This window comes from Hyperolius riggenbachi, chromosome 7 (assembly GCF_040937935.1).
Source record: "Hyperolius riggenbachi isolate aHypRig1 chromosome 7, aHypRig1.pri, whole genome shotgun sequence".
Lineage (NCBI taxonomy): Eukaryota > Metazoa > Chordata > Amphibia > Anura > Hyperoliidae > Hyperolius > Hyperolius riggenbachi.
The window spans coordinates 285873668-285893667 of record NC_090652.1 but is presented as its reverse complement, the minus strand read 5'-3'; the positions used below and the strand labels follow the sequence as shown (position 1 = coordinate 285893667).

At 41.1% G+C, this 20000-nt stretch overlaps 1 protein-coding gene across 6 annotated transcripts in view; it reads right to left on the bottom strand.

The window, feature by feature from the left end:
* LRP1B (LDL receptor related protein 1B) overlaps positions 1-20000 on the bottom strand; it is a 2031260-nt gene that overhangs the window by 12286 nt on the left and 1998974 nt on the right. For 4 of the 6 annotated variants that reach the window (XM_068245873.1, XM_068245875.1, XM_068245874.1 and 1 more), the window contains one exon: positions 15292-15405. The exons of the other annotated variants lie outside the window; for them this stretch is intronic. In XM_068245873.1, coding sequence (XP_068101974.1) covers positions 15292-15405 — 114 coding nt within the window. The remainder of the gene's footprint in view (positions 1-15291; positions 15406-20000) is intronic. 6 annotated transcript variants of the gene reach the window in all.

The following is a 20000-nucleotide window of genomic DNA, read 5'->3' as shown; positions in this document are numbered from 1 at the left end:
AGGACACATAAATGATGAACCAAAGAGAATGACTGGGGGTGATCCGTTGCCATCTATGGCACTCAAAACGCTTTGCAGCGATGCTTTGAATCAGATGCCCCGCGGTCTATCCCTGGTAGAGAGAGACAGAGAGAGGAGAGTAAAGACGAGGAAGGAAGATAAAGAGAGAAGTGAAAAATTAGTCTCCTTAGGTTTGCGGCGTGACCTGGCTGGTTATGTTCCCATAGTCAGAAGTGTTCTGTGCATACACAGTTCACAAACACTATAACTGTGCTTGGGCAGGACACAATTGGAAGGTATGTGCAGCCTGGATCAATTGGCCTCACAGCAGGGAAACAGAGGGGGCAAAATGGAATCAATGGGACCAGGCAGACTATGGAAGCCCCATTCAAGTATAACTCCGGAGGTGTTCTTCATTTCAGATTTCCTTTAAGCAATGCCTATGATAATGTTTAAAGAAATCTTGACACAAATCAGTATCTGTAATTGCTTGAATCTGTCCAAGGAAACTGCTTTAAAGTCTTTACCTGTCATGGAGAGCTATTGACCATTGTATTGGCTAGTGTTTTTATTGTTAGTAGGGGTGGTCAGCAGTTCCGACTGGCATGCAAATTTGATGCATATCATATGCATCTTAGAAATAGGACCAATTTAAAGTTTCAGGAAGTGATTTTGGTTGGGCTAATTCCAAGCTGCATACAACAAACACTTGATTAAAAAGTAAGGCAGACTTATTAGCATCTAATTGACTAGTGCAGGATTTGGAAAACACTGTTAGACGGAGAGGTTGGCGTATCCGTTGACTTAGTTCATAAAGAGGCTTTTATCAAGCTCAAAAAACAAAGGTACTGTTGGGAATGCATGAGAAAAAAACGAAAAGCTTTATTGTTGCTTCTGTTACCAGAACTGAGCCCAGGCAGGACATAAACCATCCATGCGGTTATTTCCTCCTCCTCATGATGATGATGCTGTGGTTTGCATAGACTATAAATAATCATTCCCAGATAGGTTATAGGACGGTATCTCTATAGTTTTGCCAGTTACTGTAATTCTAGAACACACTTTTAGACTTTACTTATGAGTTTTTTTGTACTGTGCTGCTAGAGGCTATAGGCACAGTTGTCCTGGCACCCTAGACTTTGCCCTCCATGAACCTACAAGTGTACCGCCTGCCCCAGATGTCAGTGCACCCGTAGTTCACTTGTCCATCATAGGTAGCTACAGGTGCCCCCAACTGAAGGGAGATCTGGTCAGTAGAATGCTGAGACTTAGGGTGAGTAACCTCTCATTTACACTCCACTCAGGACTCTGCATAGGTAAAGGTGTGAGGGAAGCAATTGGGAAAGGGAGTGGCCACCTTAGCATCGCCAGGTGCCTGTAGGCATGTGCCTACAGTGCCTTATGGTAAATCCTGCCCTACTACCTCTTAACAGACAGAATAGAAAGTGATCAGCTGGTCACCAGAAAATTGGTGCTACTCCTGCAGACTGTAGCAGACTACTATATTGATTAAAGTGTTGATTAGCAGAAAACCTCTTCCTTTTATAGCATTGCCACTTAATTGTTACTTAACTGCACTTTAATGCCAATCACTGTATGCAAAGAGCCCCCCACAATGGCTATGATGTTTAATTCAAACATTCTGTTTGTTGCAGTTTGTTTGACACTTCAAATAACTTCAAAAACCAGCAACAAGAAAAGGCAATGGCCTTCATACTGCTGTTTTCTAGCAAGAAGTGATGATGGTGGCTTATGATCAGAGATAGTTTAGATAAAAATAGGGCTCTGATCGATAATGCAATAATGCATTATTGATTTTAACCCTGTTTTAAAATATAGATTTGTCACTCTTATTATTTGCAGTAAAAAACATTTTGTATCTTCCTTGTACTCCCATTTCCAGGGTATTCTTCTTCCTCCTCACAAATGACATGCAGGATCTCACTAAATGCCTGCAGTCAAAACATCCCCTGTCACTGTCTGACCATGCATACTATTTTTCTACTAAGAAGCAGTAGTCAGTGGTCGTTCAATCAAAAGTAAAACAAAATAACAGTCTGACATAACATACAATAAAAACTAACTACTCTTTATTGCCCATGTAGTTGGATAGTGTGCTGGTTAAGGGCATTGCCTTAGATGTAGGGTTTGAGCTTTTGACCAGGGTTTAAATCCCAGGTCACGCCAGTATGTAAAAACAGTCTTTGGGCAAGGCTCCATAATATTCATAGAGCGCCCTAAGTGACTTCAGCCCTAAAAGCGTTTTGAGTCTGCCATGAGAAAAGCCCAATATAAGTGTTATGTGTTTTGTCTAGTTATCCTACTTGCTTTTGTCCCACAGTAATGTCATCTGTGTAAAATTATACAAATTCCCCCAACTTAAGAGTACAGCATTGCTAGGAGTTGGGACAATATGGATAGGGTATTTTATTAAATTCATTCCAAAATCTTTTTGGTGAGGAAAATTCTGTCTGCTATGCTTATAGAACGGCTCTGAGTTGATGAACTCTGCAGGAAAATATTCTGTGCTGCCCTTGCTTAGTCTTTTCAATTGCAATTAGGATTAGGGCAGCTTCTGCGGCAGTGCTAAGCTTCTGCAGGATGTCATTGGTAGACTTCATAGGAATGTGAAACATATGTTAACCCTCTAAGTAACTTTATGAAATGACTATTTGTCCTTGCGGATTTTATGGTGTGGCTAATCTTTTTGAAAAAAGGAAAATATGTAACTATAGTTCCTTGCTAAGATCTTTTGGGGGCCTTATTGTAATCATTAAGTTTTTTGACCATTCAGTGGTCAGGGACAGAAGAGTAGAAGACTGGTAAAAATGTTCACTGAGCAGGGATAATAAGGTTTACTCCAGGGATAAACAAACTGCTTTCTACCAACACAACCCACTGTAGTCTATTAATCGGTTCCGGACCGCGTCGGTAGAAATCTAAGTCCTGCAGGTGGCTGTGCAGCTCTGACAGGACGTAGATTTCTCCTTCCTTGCCGCATGCTCCCGCCGCTTTCTCCCCGCCACAATTCACTCACCCTGCCATATATAAGACGGCAAAGCTCTGTGAGCAGGTCAGGAGCCACTTTCATTGGCTCCTGACCACGTGATCACAGTGAGACAATCACATTTTCTATGTAACATAGAATAAAAAAAAATTATATCAGAGGAGGCAAAAAAAAAAAAAAATTATATATATATATATATATATATAGTTATTGAAAAATTGTACTTTGTAACATACGTTAGAATCAAAGAAACTGCTCATTGTGGTGCAAAAAGGTAAATTGTAAACATTGTTTTTCCTGAGAAAGCACAGGGAATAGTTTTATAAACAATTATACAGTTTTAGAAATTATTGTTTGATAATTAATGAGGTTATTGTAATCGATAAAGTTGAAATGGAAATGCAAATTAAAGATAAGTGATACAGTTGTTTTATATTTACACCACGCCCTTTTCACACAGTCAGGGCCCATAGAGAAAAAGTCTGCATTGATGTGAATGGAGCGTCCTTTTTAATAGTTTAATACACGATTCTGCCCAGAATCCCCTCCTACCACATCATTCTATGACACTGGGCGGAGATCCCCTTTATTCAATTCAGAATGAATTACGTCTGAGTTTTCTAGCGGTTTACATGCCGATAGGCTTAGGAATGATGTTGGCTGATAGAGATGTACAAGCATGACTATATGGCTTTTTTTTTACTTCCCTGACATAATTCATGCCTATTTTATAACTGTAATCATGCCTAAGAAGATCTCCCTCTAATATCTGTGCACGTTTCTAAGACTGTGTAATCATCCTTAATATCCCCATTAGTGGAGTACTGTCGAATATATCTGTTGGTTTATAAAAGCGGGATAATGAGATTCAGCGGCTATATGTGTGAGGGTGTCAGAATGTGGTGGCGTACTGCGGGATAACATATTCATCTCTATAACTTATCAAAGCCTAATGTGTTGCCGAGGAAGATAATCTGCAGCACAGCGAGCGAGGATTTTTTTTTCTTTCGCAGGAGGAAAAAAAGAATTCAGACAGCAAATGAACTGGAAAAAGATGCTACTACAGAGGTTACATGCACTCTGTAGTTACTATGGGGGTTGCGGCATGCATTTAGACTATCTGCGTGTGCTTAACGGACCTTAAAGTGACCCTAAGGCCCCTTTCACACTGGCCTATTTGACAGCATCCAATGCTACACCAATGTAAGTCTGTGAGGCATTTCATACCAAGGGTGGTGAAATCCCGCAGGAAGTGCCTGATTCAACGATAGAGCAACATCATGTTGTTGGCCAACTTGTGCGGTGATGTGTGTCAAACTGGAAGTCCTATAAGTCTATTTTTTATTTTTCGTGTTTGTGTTACGGCACGCATACACGGAAGCGCATTTTGACAATACTTCCTGTGGCTGAAATTCAAATAGCACGGAAGTGTAAGTGATAGAGAACCTCACTTCCTGCTTGGCCTGCTGCCAGAATGGAGATTACCGAGCATTGCCACAGTATCTTCCAAAGGCTTCTTTTGGAGTTGCGGTGCCATCAGCCAATAGCATCGCAACTGTAGGTTAGCAGTGTAAAGCCGGCCTGGAGTTCAGCTGAGCAAAATAAACTGATAACAGAGCGATTACCGTACCCCAGGCTTTGAGGGCCGGCTCCTCCTCCCTATCTCCACCCACATGCAGAGTAGCGCAGGGAGTGTTCCATCTATGTGGGTCTCCTCCATGCACCTCCATGTTTGCTATTGATCAAATGAAACGGGCAATGCCTTTGAAACATGATGTCCGGCCCTATTTTGTGCAATAACTCTTGAAACCCCGGTGGAGTTATATTTGCTGCTTTGAAACTCACTGGAGAGACAAGCCAATCATACCTCTAATTTTTTAACTATTTTATATTTTATTGGGCACCTCCATCTACCAATTGTCAGAAGCAAAGTCAAACCTACAATGTATTGATAAAAAATACTTCAATAATTGATAGGTGTTAGTAAGGACAAAAAGTTTCTGAGTCCCATCATGAGCTAGTCATGAGGTCCCTATCAAGGGACCGTACCAATCTTCCATGTGTTCTAATGCAGATCGGCATGATCAGATGGTTCTTGTGGATAGGATTACTTGCGCCTCTTATTGGGCCTTTTTTTAAGGCGAATGGTGTTTAGTAATTTTAGCCTGTTTAGCATTGGCATTTAATAAGTTGCAAATACTTAAATCAATTATTAGTAACTGTGGGTTTTAAGAAAATAAAACCATTCTCTGGAATACTTTAAGAGGAAGAAATCTAGATTAGAAGACTATATTGTTTTGATACCTGATTTGGGGGTTGATTCACTATAACAAATAGCATGCCTTATCAGAGTTAACACATCTTATTAGACTTAACACGTCTTATCAGAGTCCACATGCCTTAACAGAGTAGCATAACAAGCGCTACGAACTTATGCCTGTTAATTAGCAATGACGAGAACTCCACCCAACTCCTGCCCTGAGCCCCTGCGGGTCCAATCACTTTAAAGGACATTATCCACGCACTTTGATTGGCCCAATAGGCTGCCTGTCAAGTTTCCTGTCAGGTGACAGGCAGCCTATTGGGCCAATCAAAGTGCGGGGATGAGGCCCCACGTGTCCTGAAGAGGCGTAATACTCATGCGAAACAGCTGTAGACAGTAGGAGCTTTTTAGGAGCTTTTCTGCTGTACCTGTGCTTTGTGGCCTTAATAAATGAAGGCTTCTTTTGCAAAGTGATGATTTTGTGCTTTTTTTTGTGTAAAAAAGTATGGGGATAATGTCCATTAGTGATTGGACCCGCAGGGGCTTAGGACAGGATGAGTGGAGCTCTCATCATTGCCAATTAGCAGGCATAAGTTTGTAGAGCTCGCTATGCTACTCTAAGTCATGTTAACTCTGATAAGGTGCGTCAACTCTGATCAGGCACGCTATTTGTTATAGTGAATGAATCAACCCCTAGAAGTGGTATAAAACTCAAAAATATATTGCTCCAAAACATTAAACACAAATGAAAAACAAACAGAAAGCAGTAAAAGACTGATATTCCATCACTTAAAGACATATTTACACTTCCCTGAAGCTACAGATTTGTTCTGTAATTAAGGTCTTGCTATTTTCCTGGATACAGCAGAAGACAATCTGCATTGTTTACTCAACTTAGTATAGCTAAACACAATCTGATAATTTTGGTAGGTAGTTTGTAAGTGAAGTAGAAGTTTCAGTATTAACCCCTCCACTTACTTGGAAACCATTTATAAATGTGTAGCTGTTGGTGTTAGGCTGTGTCTTTAATTCTTTAGACCAGGGCTGGGCAAACTATGGCCCATCATGGGCTGTGTCCGGCCCATTAGTGTTTTGAATCCAGCCCACCAGTAGAGGGCCAGATTCCTATCCTCCTTCCCTGCAGAGTGGCAAACAGTGCATAATGATAGGTTTAAAGGGGAACTTCACCCTAAAAAAAACATACTGTCATCAAGTTACATTAGTTATGTTAATTAGAATAGATAGGTAATATAATTTTTCACCCACCCTGTTTTAATAGAACAGGCAAATGTTTGTGATTCATGGGGGCTGCCATCTTTGTCATGGGGCAGCCATCTTTTTGGTTGAAAGGAGGTGACAGGGAGCAGGAGACACAGTTCCAACTGTCCTGTGTCCTGATTATCCCTCCCAGCTGCATGGGCTAGGCTTCAAATGTCAAATTCAAAATGTAAAAAATAAAAAAAAAAATGCACCAAAACAGCAGAACGAGAACAACAAAATCAGAAATCCCATCGTGCTTTGCACAGCATCAAGGGAAAAAAGCCCGGGCAGTTTTCTTCTGTGCTGCTAAAAATGAGGCTTGTATAAGAGAAACAAAGTTTTGATGCTGTGAAACTGTTAAAGAAACACCAGGCCTTTTCAGTGCTGCTGAGTTGATTTTTAGTCCGGAGGTTCACTTTAACTAACCTAATTGCAACTTCCAGCCAATCTCCATGGCCGCAGCCTTGTCTTGTGACCCACCGCCAATACGTGCAAGCATGTCACATGATGCGGCCATGTTGCCATGGAGATCATCACTGGAAGCTGAAATGGGTTGAGTAAAATCTATCATTATGCACCTGTTGCAAATCTGCAAGGAGAGTGAGTGAGGAAAGGAGGAGCAAAAAAAAAAAAGGGAAACCTAAACTGAGAAGGATTTGGATTTTTTCTTTTAAAATAATACCAGTTGCCTGACTCTCCTGCTAATCCTGTGTCTGTAATACTTTTAGCCACGGCCCCTCAACAAGCATGCAGATTAGGTGCTCTGACTGAAGTCAGACTGGATTAGCTGCATGCTTGTTTCAGATGTGTGATTCAGCCACTACTGCAGCCAAAGAAATCAGCAGGACTGCCAAACAGCTGGTATTGTTTAAAAGGAAACATCCATATCCCTCTCAGTTAGGGTTCCCTTTAAACCATAGATAAGATTTGAGTTAATACCACATAAAACTATCTCTAATGTGCTGGCTGTTGAATCTGTCATTGTGTATTTCTCAGGGGCAGATGGAGGGGAGAGGTAGTTCACCATGCTTAAATTTGTACAAAAATGATTACATACTGAAATGAATTCTTTTTTTAGCCTCTGTTCCCAATTTGAGGCCTTTTATTTGAATGCCCAAGTTGGCTGCCTGTTCTTCGGAATTAGTCATAGCTGGTCATCTCTTTACATCACGGCAGCCTCTCTCTCCCGCTCCATGTTTACCGGTTAAGAAGCCACAGCAGAAACTGTGCCAGCATTTTTGTTCATTCCAGTTTTCAATTATAAGAACTTGGAGGAGATGGAATGTGTTATTAGATGTGATACAGCAGGCTATTAAAAAAAATATTCCTTGTGGCCCTGAGCCTTGCTGTCATATAGAATAATTGACAGCTGACTGATTAAGGAGGGAGGGGTAGAGGGTCAGCTTAACAGCAGCTGTAACATTCGGTGTAATAGTGTCACTGCTCCTCTATGTACAAATGAAAGGCCTAGAATCTGTATCGCACCTCCACATGCATCTTTTGTCAGCGGGCTTTTTGGTGTTCTACAGGAGATTACAGAGCACAGAACAGAGGTTTGCAGAAGCTCATAGTGCTCTACATACATGACTATCCGTGACATACGGGAGAAATAACACGCAACTAGGGCAGCACTGTTGAGCCGTGGCCTAATTGTACAGCATATCCATCAAGTAGGAAACAAGACCACAGCATTGTAGAGCACACTGAAACAACACAGAAATATTTTTTGCCCCTTTTTTTTTTTTAGTTTATTTACTTTTTTTTTCTTTTTTTTTAGGCGATTGTTGCTGGATAGTCATCAGTGGAAAATCAGCACTTTTGGGTTTCTTTTGACTTAGCTAAAAGTTGCAGCAAGTTAGCAACTGTGAGAACCCCTACTAACTGTTAAAAATGGGTCTGCATAAAGGACACCTCACCCGAAGAAGGCTACCTAAGGGCCTGTTCAGACTGTCAGCGTTTGTAGAACTCATATAAATTCAAAGAAACGCACGTTGAAAAACGCATGCGTTTTTCTTGCGTTCGAATGCGTTTTCTATTGCAGTTTACACACACATGTGACCCAGGAAAAAAAAAGATTTATGGGAACCGCAGAGGGAAACGTACGCTAAAAACGCAATAGTACGCGTTTTTGATACGCGTCCATAGACTTTCATTGCGTCTGTTTCTATGCGTGACGCACAGAACTGCGTGCAGCAATGCGGATGAGAAACGTATGCGTCTCATACGCATACATGTGAACGAGGCCATTAGAAAACATTAGTAACCGTTTCTATGCGGAAAGTCTTCCTGTATGCATTCTGGAAAAACGACTAGGAACGCACATAGTCTGAAAAGGCCCTAAGGCAGATAAAGTCATGCTGGATCCACACATCTTTGTGTGTTGTCCATAGTGATGGTAGCTACGAATACATTGCTACTTGTAATCAAAATTTAAATTAGATAGTGCTGCCCATGGCAGAGGGTGGTTAACTTACTCATGCCCCGCCTATAGACTATGCATTAGGCCTGAACGATTTATCGTTTTTGCATCAAAATTGGGATCACGGAAATGGCGATTCCGTGATCGTCAGAGCAGCGATTTTTGCTGATATCCCGCACCCTCCCACTGTGCACTCTAACATGTTGGTCTATGTACAAGTAGCAGCGACTTATCGGCTCCTTTTCCCGGCGGTGGCTCGCTAACTCCTTTCTCCCGCTGTGCGCTGCTTCCTCCACCTCCTACGTCATTGGCTCTCTCGCCCTACTCCGCCTACCATGTCATGAGGTGTGCGGGCGCCGTGCGACAGACTCCACCTGCAGGCTCTCACTCGTTTCCCTCTGCCTCCAACAATGCTCCCAACGCGTCATCAGCTGGGCGGGTGTCAGACTCCGCCCGCAGGGTCTTGCTTGCTTTTCCCTCTCCCTCCAGTGCACCTAGCATGTCATCAGCTCTCACTCCAGTTGGGCCTGTCAGTCAAAAACAGTGTGGCCTGCAATCAAGTTTTTAGGCTTAGGTAATGAAATTCTCACAGCTCCGCCCCCGCCTCCTTTGCACAGCAGAATTCTGATTGAGGCAAAAAGCATGGTAATCTCACTGATCTGTGCAAAGCTGTTGTGTGCTGGCCTGGCCTGCTGGGCACTGTGCATTAGAAAAAGGAGCTGAGTGAGCGGACTCGAATTAATCCTAAAATGGTTTCAGTTTCAGGCTTGATAACTGGCCGAAGTAAATGGTGTACATTATGAATTTAGTGCTAAAGCTTTCTTTTAAGAAAATCGTGAATTGAATCAAAATCGCAATTTAACAGAAATCGTGCAATTTAATATTTTCCTAAAATCGTTCAGGCCTACTATGCATTTTACTCGCAGTCCACATAATGCCACTACTTCCTCCTTCCAAATCGAAGGAGGAAGTAGAGGCATTATGTGGACCAAGAGCGGAACGTATCAGCTATGGGAGGCGGCATAGGTAAGATAACCACCCTCTGCCACGGACAGCACTATCTAATTTAAATTTTGATTATGAGTAACTGCGTTCTCGTAGCAACCATCACTAGTTGTTGATTTCTCTTCTAGCTTACTCTGTGTAATCACTTCTGACTTTTGGCTAAAGTCATATTTTCAGACAGGATGAGGCAGGCTTGTTGGATGACTGTGATGTTCCCTCTTATCACTATTCCATTCCCTCCACTTATAGTACAACTGAAATGAGAAGAATATGGAGGTTGCCATATTTACTTCTTTTTAAACAATAGCAGTTGCTAGGCAGCCCTGCTAATCTATTTGGCTGCTATAGTGTTTGAATCACACCAGAAACAAGAAGCATGCAGCTAATCTTGTCAGACCTGACAATAATGTCAGAAACACCTGATTTGCTCCATGCTTATTCTGGGTCTATGGCAAAAAGCATTAGAGGCAGAGGATCAGCAGGATAGTTAAGTAACTTGTATTGCTTTAAAAGAAAAACAAATATGGCAGCCTCCAGATCCTTCTCACCGGGGATGGGCTTCCGAGTAGCTACTCAGATTTCGAAATCTTAATGAATGAAGGTGTGAACACGGGAAACAGGGGGTAAACTTACCCAGAAGTCAGTGGGATCCTTACCCTATCATTCCCCTCACATGCGAAATTAGTGATGCGCCCCACCACTCACTACCACACTTCCTCCTTCCGGCTCGAAGGATAGTTAACTCCAGACGTGACTGTAGCAATACACGCCTTACTTATGTACTGTGGGTCGCATTTATTGTACCATGCCCGTCGGGCGTAACAAGGTCCCACCGGGCCCCCCTGCAGAAATACTAAGCGCCCCCCACTGGGGCCCTCTTGGTGCCGTTTTGGGGAGCTGGAGGGGTCGCAGCATGAGGGGAAAGCTATGCTGCACTTCGGCAGGGAGGGGTGACGGTCCCCCCCCCTCCCACACCTCAGGTTCTCCCCTCTGCGCTCCCCTCCAGCATTGAATAGTTTGTGTGTGCAGGCGGCAGGCAGCAGCAGATACATACCTTCCCAGCGTGGACGTTCCTCTCTCTAGCCTCTGACGTGACTTCCTGTTTATACAGGAAGTCGCGTCAGACACTAGAGGGAGAAACATCTGCGCTTGAGCGCACGGAAGGTATATATCTGCCGCCTGCATGCACAAACTATTCAACACTGGAGGGGAGCGCAGAGGGGAGATCCTGAGGTGAGGGAGGGGGGGGACAGTCACCCCTCCCCGCTGAAGTGCAGCATGGCTTTATCCTCATGCTGCGACCCTCCATCCACCCAAAACGGCCCCAGGGGGGGCCCGGGCCCTCCGCAAGGGCAGGGGCTGCAGGCTCTATTGTTACACCAGTGATGCCCATTACTCGGCTGCCCTTAGTACTGGTAATATTGGCGCATGCTGCCTTGCATATGTATACGTGAATTGGGGGCCTGATGAGATTAACAAAGGTACATTATAATACTTTTTCTATTTATGCTGGGAATACACAATGAGTTTTTTCAGCAGATAGATGGCTCGATAGATAATTTCTGACTGGTCTGATGTGATTTTCTAAAATTGTCTATTGTCTTATGATCGATTTCTATACTAGTGATCAAAGAAATGGATTAGAAAAATGATCAAAATCGCATTGGGCCTGCCGGAAATTATCTTTCGAGCCATCTATCTGCTGAAAAACTCACTGGGCTTGATTCACTAGACTGTGATAACTCAAATATCACACCTTATGAAAATATATCACACCTTATCAGAGTAGCATAGCGAGCGCTACAAACTTATGTCCACTAATTGGCAATGGCACTCATCCTGCCCTGAGCCCCTGCGGGTTCGTAGCGCTCGCTATGCTAATCTGAGAAGTCTTGTTAACTTTGATAAGGTGTGATATCTTTGATAAGGTGTTATATTTGAGTTATCACGGTTTAGTGAATCAAGCCCATTGTGTATTCCCAGCATAAGAAACTGTCTTAAGTACCTTTTTGTTTTGTTGTTGTTAAAAATAGTGGTGTTATCTATGCAAATTAGAACAACTTGTTGAATACAGCTGGCTGTCATGGAAAGTAAACAGAATGGTTAACACTTATCTGGTTTGAGAAAACAATGCCGATAGCATTTTGAGGCACGTACACATGCCGTACTTTTTCAAATGACCCTCCAGTGGTGCAGTCGTTCTGTCGACAATTGCACGTGCAGCTGTCGGCAGAACGACTGCACCGCGGGAGGGTCTGATGGACCCGTCGTTTGAAAAAGTATGGCGTGTGTACGCATCTTTAGAGCTGAAGAGTTTGTTTTATGCTAGGTACACACTACGAGATTTTCTGGCAGATTAACTTTCAGACCGATTATTTCCAACATGTCCGATCTGATTTCCGATCGATTGCAACGAATTTTTCCGATCGATACCCTATTGAAGTGAATGGAAAATGGTCAGAAATCTCTCTGATGTTGATCGGAAATCGATCGGACATTAGATTGGACATGTTGGAAATAATCGATCTGAAAGTAAATCTGCCAAAAAATCTCATAGTGTGTACCTAGCATTAGGCACTAGGAGGGCATTTGTTTTAAGCATTAGGTAGGGGCTTTAGTTTTAGGTTTGTCTATACTAAAATATTGCCAATTTAAATTGCTGATATTTTTACTATTGGCAACTCCTTTGCACCCAACCCATGCACTACATGTATTTAATTAAAGGGAGGTTCAAGGGTTTTGTCGGGAGGGACCGGAGGTTAGAGGAAATTTACAGTTATTCCCCTGAATGTTTGTTTTGAAAATCACGTATTCAGAAAGCTCAAAGCCAAATTCTGTCTGTGCTTCCAGATGCAAGGAAGTACAAATGTATTTATGACTGTAGCCACACCCCCTTCACACCCACCTGATCATACACAAGACTCACACTGGAGTCCTTGCTTTTTATTTCCACTCTTCTCTATAAGGGCCCAGCCCCCAAGGTCACATGGCCACTTATTGGCCATTCCATTCGTCAAGATGGGGTGGAGAAAAAAATTGCCGTCCCAGCCAAAAACTAATTATTATTGGAGGTTGACAATATATGTAGATTAACTAATGGTGGCGGGCAGACCCCAGGCAAAAGTGGGGAAGGGCCGTATATTTAGTTAAAAAATTGAATAATCGGCTCAGAATTATTTGCATCTCACTAACCCTCCCTACTAGATAGAATACTGCTTTGTGTCAGTGGATGGGAGTTCTGAAACTGAAGTCTGTACACCTGCAGAGCAGCTGCGGTCATAGGCTTGATTGTGACGCAGTGCTATTTCTAGGGAGGGGTCAAGCAGCAGCATTGCAATAGTACATGCGCCCCTGGTTGCTCCTGTTTTTCCTTATAATTGTTTCCAGAGAGAGACACATTTAGGATTCTTGTCACTGCCATACACAATATTTTTCTAGAAATGTGTATTTGAAAGTGAAAGAATGAAGTGCTGCAACATTGGTGGACACATCACAAATGGTGAGTGTGCCATGTTAAAATGATGTAATGTTAAAGAACAACTCCAACCAAAACTGATATTTGAAGGTCTGGATTGCTGACAATATTATGCCATTTGATTACTCTGTTGGGGGTGGGAGGGGGATATTCATACAAAAATTTAGATATGTGCTTAATCACTATGGCCAATCCAGAGACAATTTCTAAATGTAGAACAAGCAAATATTTTGTGAAACCTTCTCTGCCCCTTCCATTAGGACATGCCAAACTGTGGGAACATACCACCATGTGAATCTACAGACTTTGTAAGAATCAGAAATGCCAATTCAACCCAAGCTTAAAATATCAGCTTTTCCTGAAGTTGCCTTTAAAGCAAACACATCCTCCACAATCATCAGGCTATAGTGCACTTTCCAGGTCACCAGCTGAACTAGCAAATGAAGCAGGACTTGTTGAAGCTAGGGATGATTAATGCGATGCAAAACATTCTGAGTTGATATAGGATTATGTAAATTCTGTATGCAAATATATGCAGCTTGAAGACTTTCTAATTAAAGTGTAACTGTCGGGCATAAAATAAAAAATCAATTCTTTATTTTTATCTGGTAAACAAGTAATAAGGATGCTAACCAGGCCATCCAAAAGTTTAAAATCACTATTACTTTTCTTGTTTATAAATGATCATTCCCCAGTTTACCTGACTCTTATTTGGTACATTGCCGCACAAAGGAAGTTGCAGGGCATGCTGGGTTGTCTAAATTTGCTTGTTTATTTCCCCCAGACTTAACTAATGCAGCTTGATTGGCTGAAGCCTCTTTACCTCCTGTTTTCCCCTCCCACACCTCTGTTCCTCTCTGGTTGGCCAATATATCTCATGCTGAGACAATGCACTTTCTATTGCAGAGCTGGGTGGGAGTGCCTGAAGACTGGGAGGAGGGCGGGCAATGCATACACAATCAGGCAGAGGCAAGTAAGGGAGGAAATAACATCAGCATTGGCTTCAAGATAGACAGTTAAAATAGAATCCTAAGAAAGATTTTCTATTTTGTTACTATAGAAAAATCACTAAAATCAAAATATGGACAGTGCAATACATATGATATGTAAGTAGAGCAAGTATTTATCTACCTATATATGTGGTGTTTTTTTTTTCATGAGATAGTATGGCTGACAGCTCCTCTTTAAGTCCCACCAAGGTTTAATTTGATTGGTGCATTTTCAAGTCGCATATATTTGCATTCAGAATTTACATAAGCCTGCATTAACTCTGAATATTTGCATCTCATTGATCATTCCTAGTTGAGGCTGTGATGGCTGCTGAATTAATGTGCACTTACCCTTTTGTTTATACCTTTAAAAAGAAAATAGCCATAGTCAATCACCTTGTTTGATTATACCATCATCTCCATGGTTGGCCTTATTGCTATTAGAATAAAGGACACTTACTTTTGGCCAGCAGAGAATGCAATAAGTAAAGAAACTCCCTACTTCATTACATTCAGCTAGTTCTCCTTCCCCCTCTAGTGGCTGAAAGATAATCTAAAAATATATTTTTTTATCGTTTCACTTTTTTTTAAACTCTATTCTAGAGGATACTGACCGAAATCTGGCAGTCCAAACATCTTCATCTTGCATTCTATGTGATGTAAATATGGCTATTTTTTTACTAGGCACACAAAATTTGAATTTTGGCATACTAATGAGTTTAAATGAAAAAAACACAGTGCATTTGCATGTAACTCTGACATAAATGTGAGAGGTGGTAGATGTTTGGAAAAGAAATTTAAAAAAAAGAAGTACTGATTGATGAGAGTATAATGGTATCAAATAATGAACGGGGTGTGGAAGGTTAAACCTACTTGCATTTGGGTTCATTAAACGCTGTTAAAGTGCAAATTCCCTCATTCTGACAGTAGTAATCACAAGGGTTCACTTTCTGGTCACACCGCTGACTTTTAAACCCCATAGAACATCTGTAGAAGTTTAGTAAGATACAACTGCAGTGAATAATCTGCCTTTTCCAATGTGTTCAATGTAACTCATAAAAAAGCAAATGAATGTTACATTACAAAATCTGTCTAGATTAGCTGGTGAACAGAACCTTTAAGGGAATATATAGTTTTTGTTTTTTTGTTTTTTAACAAACATTTAAAGAAAAAATCAAATGTAGCACACATTTTTTTTATTTTAAAATTGTATACTGGCGGTCCCCTTCGGAGAAAAAATTTAATGGATTGAGACCATTATGTTATACAAAGTGGAACGTGGATTTAAATGATTTACTTTCGGAGAACTCTGCATGTAGACATATACTATAAAAAGTGTTTTTAGTTGTTGTTTTCAATATGCTCTTAATTTGTTTTAACCACTTCACCACTGAGGGGTTTTACCCCTTGAACACCAGAGCAATTTTCACCTTTCAGCGCTCCTTCCATTCATTCGTCTATAACTTTATTATTACTTATCGCAATGAAATGAACTATATCTTGTTTGTTTTTTTTTGCCACCAATTAGGCTTTCTTTAGGTGGGACATTATGCCAAGAATTATTTTATTCTATATGTGTTTTAATGGGAAAATAGGAAAAAATGTGGGAAAAAATTTATTTTTTCAGTTTTCGGCCATTATAGTTTTTAAATAATGCATGCTACTGTAATTAAAACCCATGAAATGTATTTGCCCATTTGTCCTGGTTATAAAACCATTTAAATTATGTCCCTATCACAATGTTTGGCGCCAATATTTTATTTGGAAATAAATGCATTTTTTTTCAGTTTTGCATCCATCCCTAATTACAAGCCCGTAGTTTATAAAGTAACAGTGTTATACCCTCTTGACATAAATATTTAAAAAGTTCAGTCCCTAAGGTAACTATTTATGTTTTTTTTTATTGTATTTTTTTTTTTATTAAAATTGGAGAGTGTGGGAGGTAATGAGTTAATTTGTGTAAAACTAATGTATTTGTATATGTAAAATGCTTTAGGGCGTAGTTTTACTACTTGGCCTCAAGATGGCCACAGTGAGTTTGTGTTCATGTGACCTGTAAGTGTCCGGATGGACGCTTACAGGAAGCACTGCGAGGCTGGGAAAATCACAATGATCGCACTGTTTCTCATAGAAGCAGCAGATCATTGCGGGGACTTAGATCAACGAACGGGAATGGATTTTCCCGTTCATTGATCTCCGGGCGAGCAGGCGGCGGTGTGCACGAGCGGCAGGAGCGCGAGCATGAGCGGCGGGAGCGTGGACAGCGACGGTAGCGCGGGAGGTACGGATTTCTCCGTCCCTTGGTTTTATAAGGGTGGAAAAAGTGACGGAGAAATCCGTACCGCGGGGGGTAAAGTGGTTAAACTACTTACAACAGTTTACACAATACTGTGACATGTAACAACAAAAATATGTAATACAATGATCAATAATGTAAGTTTTGTATATAGAGACAATTTTGTTTGTATGAAAAATTGTAATTTGAGTCATTTGTAAGTAGGGAACTGCCTGTATTTGCCTGTATTTATATTATTGTATAATTATAGTTGATTTTTTTTATATTTTATTATTTATAGTTAATTATAGGGTTTTTAATATGCCATGTAATATTTGAATACATATTTTTCCAAATCAGGAACATATAAAACATTGCAAATAAATATTTGACTTAGAGGCTCCACCTTAACTTGGATTTTTTTTTTGTGATTTTTTTTTTTTAGAAGAAAGGCCACTCATCTTACTGCTGTAGTAAACAATTCACAACAGAAGTTTCCTAACTTGCTGACTGGTAAGTAGAGTGTGTGTGTGTAAGTGTGTGTGTGTGTGTCAGTGTGTGTGTGTGTGTGTGTGTGTGTGTGTGTGTGTGTGTGTGTGTCAAGTAGATGTTAAAGCTACATACACACCTGCATAACTGCCAATAATGACTGTTTCAGCCAATGATCAAGTGTGTATAGAGAGGCCACCCGAGCAGAAGAGATCACAAGGCTATTTCTGCTCCCCCCACTAGCAGAAATCTGTTCCACCATGTGCCCATCACCGTCCCTCTGCTCGCATTTATTTGAAAAAGTTGCAAGCTAATTTAGGCTCAAACGTTAAATAATGATTTTACTAGCAATATCTATCTGTAAATAAGAGTTTAAGTGCAATGTTAAATAACAAAAAATGATAACAAACATGGTAAATAATGATTTAAGTACAGCATTACATTATCAGTAAATTTACCAATAATGTTGAACCTAACTATAACCTAACCTCTACCTACTCTCACACATAACCCTCCCCTGGTAGTGCCTAACCCTAAGACCCCCTTGGTGGTGCTTAACCCTAAGACCCCCCTGGTAGCGCCTAACCCTAAGACCCTCTGGTAGTGCCTAACCCTAAGACCCCCCTGGTAGTGCCTAACCCTAAGACCCCCCTGGTAGTGCCTAACCCTAAGACCCCCTTGGTGGTGTCTAGCCCTAAGTCCCCCCTTGTGGTGCCTAACCCTAAGACCACCCTGGTAGTGCCTAACCCTAAGACCCCCTTGGTGGTGCCTAACCCTAAGACCCCCCTGGTAGTGCCTAACCCTAAGACCTCCCTGGTGGTGCCTAACCCTAAGATCCCCCTGGTAGTGCCTAACCCTAAGACCCCCCTGCTGGTGCCTAACCCTAAGACCTCCCCTGGTAGTGCCTAACCCTAAGACCCCCCTGGTAGTGCCTAACCCTAAGACCCCCTTGGTGGTGTCTAGCCCTAAGTCCACCCTTGTGGTGCCTAACCCTAAGACCACCCTGGTAGTGCCTAACCCTAAGACCCCCTTGGTGGTGCCTAACCCTAAGACCCCCCCTGGTAGTGCCTAACCCTAAGACCCCCCTGGTAGTGCCTAACCCTAAGACCTCCCTGGTGGTGCCTAACCCTAAGACCCCCCTGGTAGTGCCTAACCCTAAGACCTCCCTGCTGGTGCCTAACCCTAAGATCTCCCTGGTAGTGCCTAACCCTAAGACCTCCCTGGTGGTGGTGCCTAAGCCCCACTAATGGTGCCTAACCCTAAGATCCCCTTGGTGGTGCCTAACCCTAAGACCCCCCTGGTAGTGCCTAACCCTAAGACCTCCCTGGTGGTGGTGCCTAAGCCCCACTAATGGTGCCTAACCCTAAGACCCCCTTGGTGGTGCCTAAGCCCCCCTAATGGTGCCTAACCTTAACACCTCCTTATTCCCGCTAACAAAATGATAAATTTCAATTTAATTGCAGCCGCCTGCTAAATAGCATATATCGATAAATAACAATTCCGCCCACATATATTGCACCCATTGTGCGCTGCAACTTTTTCAACTGGTCCTCTCTGCTCCCCTCCATAGCACCAGAGTATATAGCCTAAAGGCAAGTGATGTGTCTGTACAACATAGGCCCCCCAATTTGTCACCTGAGGATTTTATTCCCCAAGGGAGACCATTATTGCTTGTGTGTCCTTAGCTTAAGTCTTCCAGCTTGTTTGAACATTTTATGTAAATGATATGTGGCTTAACATTTGGCCAATCAGATTTTCAAACTATTTAAAAATGCCCAGTTCCATGCTGCATGTGATTTACATGTTATTTTCATGCAAACTTGAATTATTAGCATCTTATTGATCACCTCTATTACACAGCTATAAAATTATTAATTTTTTTGTATTTAATAAAAAACACTTATGGGTAATAGTTCATACATAGACATTCCTTTGAATTATTTGAGTGTACCAATAAATCTAGATTTTTTATTTAATCACTATATCTTCAGCGCTGCGTAATATGTTGGCGCTTTATAAATACTATAAATAAATAATAAATAAATCAATAAATAAATATTCCCTTTAAATGTTTAATCACTTTTTATTTCCTTTGACTTTTATTCCCGATATATTCACTATATATTCCCTTTATTTTTTTTTTATTTCATTTCTACTAAATGGCAAGTACCCTTCAATGTATTTACTTGGTTTAAGGATGGTTTCTGTAACCTCTAAAACATTCCCATGGCAATTCCCCTAACTGAATATAAAGTTGCTTTTTTTAAAAAAAAATCTTGTTCTTACTGTATACTTCTTATTTCTCCTTATGAAAAGCTCCAATACCCTAAACACTTTGGCATTATTCAAAGCATAGCTATGTAAGGTGTGTCAAATTTGATGGGTTCTATATACTGGGGCCATTGGACATGACTAAATCTGACAAAATTCTTACTAAATTTAGGGGTTGGTTTTGGGTGGACGTGGCCTTTTAGACTACATTGTGAAGAAAAAAAAGCAATAAAAAAACCTGAACTACTTCTTTAACTCACAGTTCCCACTGTTTAGCTATTGCTTAGATTATTTAGTACACTAGAATACAACTAGTATGAACATTTGTACATTGTTTCCAGAGACAAATATAGTATCTCTTTCCTCTCTTTCCTCTGAATTGTAAAAACAGTTAAAAGTAATGCAGAATATACAAATCAAATGCAGTCTCAATAAAAAAAAAAAAAAACAGTGTTTCCCTGGGACTCCCTTTCAAGTGTATTTGTAGTCACACCATAGTTAACACGCTTAAAAATACTTAAAGAGGAACTCCAGGGAAAATAATGTA